Genomic DNA, 7,460 nt, shown 5'->3' on the forward strand with positions numbered 1-7,460 from the left:
GCAAATTTCTATAAGATTCTACTCTGAACCAAATACGATAGCAAAATGAAACGTATCAATATTGGAGTTTCACGTTGCCTTCGCGTAGTGTTCATAATGAATGCTTTTTGTGATCGATTTATAGAAGAAATAAAATTTGTATACTTTTTATTTAATACATACCATTTGTGCAATTGAATATATGTACTGCATTTACTTACTGTATTACTACAAATATAATTATACCTGTATTTTATTGCATGTCACCCTATTTAATTGTATTTGACTGTATTTGACTGTATTCGACTGTAACTGACTGTAATTCACTGTAATTGACTGTTATTAGCTGTATGTAACTGTAGTTAACTGTATTTCAATGTATTTAATTGTATTTACTTATATTTAACATTGCACAGTAGGTTATCAATTGTGTCTTAAGATAAACGAATACCGCAACATACTACAGAGGTTATTTTATGTAACATTAAATTTAAGTGGAATTATAAATTATTATAACATTTTTTAAGGTCTAAGCGAAAGGTATGATATAATAAGAAAAATAGAGAATATTTTTCAAGAGCTAAAGAAGCTGGAACACTTCCCCTAGTCACTGTTTAATCTTCTAATTCTGTATTTTGTAAATGGATGAAGCTGTTTATTTGTATATTAACGTTTTATTTAAATATAGATAACTTTATTAGTCTATCTTTTTACATTAGTGAGAACCATTTTTGCGCCTAATATGTGATTAAAGACGGCGGAGTTTATGCATTTATAGTCTATAGGGCTCCGTGAAATATAATAAAAGACAACATTTTCACCAGACACATTGAGTTTTCTGTTTTATTCTGAACTCGGTAAGATACTTTATAGAAGAAATAAATTCCTACATTGGTTCTTGTCTTTATGGATTAGTTTAGAAAATGTCATTTTGTATAAAAATCCGCAATCTAGTGATTAATTTTAACTTTCATGTACTTCGACTAAATACTTTTGACCAGGGACAGTACGCTTCGAAACGCATTCGGAATGAAGAATGAGTAGGGGTATAAACGAAACTAACACCGCCTATGGATAAGAGCGTCTGCCTGCCGCATGTTAAGAACAATCAATTAGATGGAATGGGCTTCCCTGTTACTCGTTGGTTACTGAACTTTCCAACGCGCTGGGGAATCATAATCGAGCAACTATAAATTACACGAAGGTAAAAGAGACACGGACGAATTTAATGTTCTGTATGCCTTTCACATCTGTAGTATAAAATCAACTTTACCAACCAACAACACGTGACGAACTTTCTTTGTACATGTTATTACACCGAGCAAATTTATCAGTCAATGGGAAGTTCTAACCTAGAAATTACAAAAAATCAACTTTCTTTTCTTTCATTTTTCGAATCCTCAACCTTTTAAGAATGCGTGTCTAAATGGACCTTTTGAAATTCGAAAAATTCCCGAAGTTATTGTTAGAAATTCAAAGTATACGAACGACCGAGGTAGGCCATGTGCAGTTTGTTAGTGCGCTTCCCCTTGTTCGAGGGAAAGTTAACCTGAGGCTGAAGTGCTTTAGGCAATAAAAGAGGCCATGGTGACGTAAGCGTCCTTAGGGCTAACGAAAAGTCAAGAAGGACTCACTCTTGCATTGCTCGTAGTCGAGATTACACGTATCTATCGGTTGGAGAATAAAACTTTGGTCATTGACACGCCCGTGAGCTTTATTGGATATTCCTATCCGATACTCCATCGCTCACATTATAAGCATTTGAGTAGCGATGGATGCATAGGTTAAACTGGCCATTTCGCGCTCGCAAAGTCGTCTTTGTTCGTCTGTGAACCCTTTGACTACGAAAGGCGTATATGTACGTCTTCGAAGAGATGTCGATTATTGACGAAAGGAATACATGTATGTATACATATACGCTTTCACACCTCCATTAAATATACACGAACATCTTTCGTGGTTTACATAAATAAACCTACCGTGACTCATAGAAATATTCGTACCCTCGAAATTCTTGAATTCGAATGACTAATAATTCTTTAACAAATATATATTTTGAAATGTTTATCAATAGGGATATGTAGTGCAATAAAGAAGCTTTCGAATGATGCGTCATTTATTGATAAATAACAATTCATAGTAATATAAATGAAAACTCATAGTAATATAGTAATATAGTATATAAATTCATACTAATATAAACGAGGAGTCTCGTGTTGACAGTCGAGCGGTACGGACGTATTTGTATACAATCGCGAGTGCCATAATACCAAGTGCCGGTGTCAGTAAATCACTGAAGCCACGTGCTCAATATCGTATGAACGATAGGGAGCAAAATAACGGGATCTCTGAGTACAGGGATCCCTTAGCGAAAACCCAGTTTGAAGTACAAATAACCGAAAAAGACCAACCGAAAATGCAATCCTACGCGGCAGCAGCAACAAACAATGTCTTTCCCCGTAAAGAACAAGCAATAGTACTAGAATCAATTGAAGGATTATCCATTAAAGATTATGCTATTGCTCTTGCAAAAATAGTTAAACCCAAAGAGATACTCTACATTTCAAGAATTTCAAACGGCAGAATATGTACCTACTTGGAATCTAAACAAATAGTCACCCAATTGACATCAAAATACAAAGATATAACAATCAATAATCGTAAAGTTGAACTAAGGCCTCTAATCACTCCATCACAGAGACTAATACTGTCCAATGTCTGCCCCTCAATTCCACATGACCATATTGAGAATATCTTCAGACAAAACAATATCCGTATGACTTCAAAACTCTCCTCCATCAAAGTTGGCATTCAAGAACCTGATTTAACACACATACTAAGCTTCAGACGCTCAATATACATAAACCCAGAAGATATAACTAAAATTCCAAATTCATTCGTAATCACATACGACAACACCCAGTATAGAATTTTTGTGAACTCAGACAAGCTGAATTGTTTTCTCTGCGGACATGAAGGACACGTCGCTAAGCAGTGCCCCAACACCAATCAAACATGCAATGAAGCAACACTAAACAAGGAAACATCTGCCTCAACGACTGTAAGTAATCCCAGTGAAATATACAGCCCGCCCTCCACGAGTAACGAAAAAACAACTAACCAGCCAGAAGAGCTTCCCCCAACCACCAACAAAAGACCTCTATCAACATCAGATAGTAACTCTGAACATAACCACAACCCCGAGAAAGCTGACAAACCAAGGCAATCTCTAATCAACCTCAAAACTATCCTACAATTAAATCGTCTCCCAACTAATCCCACCAATGAAAAACCTCGCAGCAACGGACCTCAATACAAAAAGCCTAAACGTCCCAAATCACTTGACATTGCAATCGAGAAAATTGGTGAAATGCTTGAACCCGCAAAAAATACCATCGAGAATGAAACAAACAACTTCCCATTAAACTTCATACAATTCCAAAATTTTCTTGAAAACGTGTTTGGCGTAGAGAACGTATTAGAAGTGGCCCGAAACTACACCCAAGATATACAAGCCCTCCACCAAATGATAACAAAGATCTACCCTACACTAAAAGAGCGCAGCATCAAGAATAGGCTCCATAGAATCTGCAAAAAAATAAAAAAAGACCTACCTGAAATACTTCTAAATGACCCATACACCATGGATAGTACATCTACCCCTGCTTCTACGGATTATGAATCGGATAACGAACCTAAGCAAATTGTCACCCAACTGAACCTACGATAAACCCATTCTAACCACATTAACCAACCTCAGATACATCATGTTCGACATAATTCAATGGAACGTAAATGGATTTCTGCCACGAATCGACTCTATCAAGATACTTACTAATGAATTGAACCCCTCAGTACTTTGCGTCCAAGAAACGAACTTCAAGAATGAAAGCAAGATAGACCTAAGAAACTACACACTCTTCCACAAGAACAGAACGCAATGCTCCCACGCAAGTGGAGGAGTAGCTATCTACGTTAAGAATAAATTCCACTGTGAAGAAATCCCGATCGCCACTAACCTTGAAGCTGTAGCAGTTAAAGCCTATCTACCTCGCAAAATCCACATAGTTAATGTATACTTACCGAATTCACAGAATTTTACCATGGACGACCTGCTGAACCTTATATCACAAATTCCCAAACCCTTCATAATAGGCGGAGATTTCAACAGCCACAACCCGCTATGGGGCTCTGAACGTATCAACTCTAGAGGAAAGATCATTGAAAGGTTCCTTGAACACAGCAACCTAATTCTACTCAACGCGAAAGTAAACACCCATTACAATTTAGCTTCAAACTCCTACTCAGCTATCGATCTTACCTTCTGCAGCGATGACATTTTTCATCTAACCAATTGGCAGGTTTTGGACACAGCATGGGATAGCGACCACTTCCCAATCAATATCCATATAGACAACCCAAACTCGACTCAACCAACGAACTACAACCAACCAAAATGGAATCTTAAAAAAACTAACTGGAAACTATATAGAGAAGAAATACAAAATAGAACACTCAACTACCGCACACTCGATGAAGAGCCTGACATTAACGACCATCTTGAAAAGTTTATCCAAATTATAACCGAATCTACAGATGCAACTACTCCTAAAATTCCCCATAAAGTCTGGAACAGGAAAGTCCCGTGGTGGAACGATAAATGCAGCTCCTCGAGAAGAGATTTCAGACATGCACTAAACATATTTAAAAAGAACCCCACTATAGAAAACAAAATAAACCTCAAGAAACTCAGAGCTATTTTCCGAAAAACAATCAAACTCAGCAGAAGAAAATCTTGGATCAACTACGTCTCCAATATAAACACAAAATCAGACCCTAAATTGGCGTGGTCAAAAATCCAAAAAATAAATGGGAACTACAGACGAACGGATATAACAACAATAACAACAACTAATAATAACTTAGAAACAAATCCAAAAGACATAGCAAATTGCTTAGCAACAAATTTTGCCAAGAACTCGAGTGATGACAACTACAGCCCTGAATTCAGAAAAATAAAGGCTGGTGTCAAAGAACTGACGCTCCAGGACATCCCACCCCCCTCGAAATCGCCTATCGAAGATCCATTTATTCTACCTGAACTCATTTCAGCTCTAAAGTCTGTAAAAATGTCTAGTCCAGGACCTGATGGTATTCCCAATCTACTACTAAAACACCTCCCGCCATCGGGCACACTTGCTCTGCTCAATCTATTTAACCGCATTTGGACTCAGAGGACTTTCCCAACTGCATGGAGACTGGCCACTGTAATTCCAATATTAAAGCCAAACAAAAACAAGCTGGATTGTTCCTCATACAGGCCAATTGCTCTAACCAACAACCTATGCAAACTCCTCGAAAAAATGGTCAATAATAGACTAGTTTGGAGCCTGGAATCACGGAACCTACTTTCTAACTCACAGTTTGGATTCAGAAAGTCCCGTTCCGCAATGGACCATCTAACCGTCCTTCACTCATCCATTTGTAATGCTTTCGCCAACAACAAACACCTAACGGCCATCAGTCTCGATATTGAAAAAGCTTATGATATGGTATGGAGAACGCGAATCCTCCATATCCTTCAAAAACGTAAAATTGGGAATAACACAATAGCTTTTATCCTTAATCTACTTACAGACAGACACATTCAAGTTAGAGTACAAAACTCAATGTCCGACCTAACATATATACAAAATGGAGTCCCACAAGGCTCCGTCATTAGTGTCACTCTATTTCTTGTAGCCATCGACGAAATTGTAACCTATCTAACCCCACCGATCAAGGGCTGCCTATTTGCAGATGATTTTACCTTCTTTTGCTACGGCAAAAATACAGCCACCACCCAAAAACTCCTCCAAACAACCCTTGATAACCTCAGTTCATGGGCCGCACACTCTGGCTTCCTCTTTTCCAAGTCAAAATCCAAGCAGATTACCTTCTGGAAAGGCAGAAAAAAGCTTCCTGATATAAATCTTACTCTTGACTCAAATACCATCTCCTCAGTAGACAACATGAAAATACTTGGCATCACATTTGACAAAAAACTCACCTGGGCACAACATGTAAAAAATCTGAAAAATAGTTGCCTCAAAAGATCCAATATTTTGAAAAGCCTGGCATGTAAGAGCTGGGGAGCCGATAGAGACTCCCTAATAACCACATATAAAGCATTAGTGAGATCGAAAATAGACTATGGATCGACGATATACGGCTCAGCAAATAAAAGTATCCTAAACATATTAAACTCCATCCAATCCTCTTGCCTACGAATTATCTCGGGTGCCTTTAGAACCACTCCTACATCCAGCCTACAAAGCGAGCTAAACGAGCCCCCATTGCATATTAGACGCAAACTGCTGGATGTAACATACGCTCTCACAGTCTTATCCACCCCAAATAACCCCACCAGCAAATATGTTTTACCAAAGAACCGCTCAAACAACACCAATAAGAAGAAACACTGCCCCAAGCCCATATCATCAAGAATACAGAAGACTCTACACGAACTAAACATGACCCTCCCAAATGTCGAAAACCGCAACCCGTTCCCCTACCCCCCTTGGATTTCCATTAACACACCCACTCTATCACTCTTCGAAAAATACAAGAAAAAAGACACTAATAGCGAAACACTCAACACCATACTCCACGACTATATTAACCAAAACAACTCTATTCCCGTCTATACGGACGGAGCCAAAACAAATACCTCTTGTGGCTGTGCATTTGTTACAGAAAACAATGTTTTCACCAAAAGACTACCGAGCAGTTTCTCCCCGTTATCCTGTGAAACCCAAGCAATACTACATGCCTTAACCTACATCCTTGAATCAGATAAAGACAGATTTACCATATTCACTGACTCCGAAGCCGCGATCGAAAATATCAGCAAATGGTCACAATATTACACCATCCAATCTATACAAAAAATGATCATAGAAATACAAAACAAGGAGAAGTATTTTAAACTAATATGGATCCCCAGCCATTCCGGCCTTGTTGGAAATGAAGCTGCCGATAAAGCCGCTAAGGAAGCTTGCAATATACCGTACTGGGACGACAGATGTAAAATCAATCTACCAGATGTAAAAACTTTAGTGAAAAAATTAATCATGAATTTATGGAACACCAACTGGAACACCGGCACCCCAACGAAACTACACAAGATAAAATCGAATGTTCACGAAATACCAAAATACCCTCCGATGTCTAGGAAAGAACAAGTTGCAATCACCCGCATTCGCACAGGCCACTCAAGATATACACACGGTTTTCTCATAAGAAAAGACAACCCACCCGAATGCAACCTATGCAACACACAAATAACTATCCAACACATTATACTCGAATGCCCAAAGTTCTCCCCGGAAAGAAACCGATACTCCATTAAGAGTGACTTGAAGACGAACCTAAATGAAGCAAATAACATCGGAAACGTCCTTCTCTTCTTCAAAGACATCAATCTACTCGACGAACTGTAG

General features: G+C 38.3%; 1 protein-coding gene across 1 annotated transcript; it reads left to right on the top strand.

The window, feature by feature from the left end:
- The first annotated feature begins 3,746 nt into the window (after positions 1-3,746).
- On the top strand, positions 3,747-7,460 carry LOC107192292 (RNA-directed DNA polymerase from mobile element jockey-like). Its single transcript, XM_015581509.1, has one exon. It carries the CDS (start codon positions 3,747-3,749, stop codon positions 7,458-7,460), a length of 3,714 nt encoding a protein of 1,237 aa, XP_015436995.1.

This window comes from Dufourea novaeangliae, unplaced genomic scaffold (assembly GCF_001272555.1).
Source record: "Dufourea novaeangliae isolate 0120121106 unplaced genomic scaffold, ASM127255v1 scaffold332, whole genome shotgun sequence".
Lineage (NCBI taxonomy): Eukaryota > Metazoa > Arthropoda > Insecta > Hymenoptera > Halictidae > Dufourea > Dufourea novaeangliae.

Bases quoted from the DNA above. Each gene is read 5' to 3' on its own strand.
- LOC107192292 (XM_015581509.1), top strand. From the start codon at position 3,747: ATGTTCGACATAATTCAATGGAACGTAAATGGATTTCTGCCACGAATC.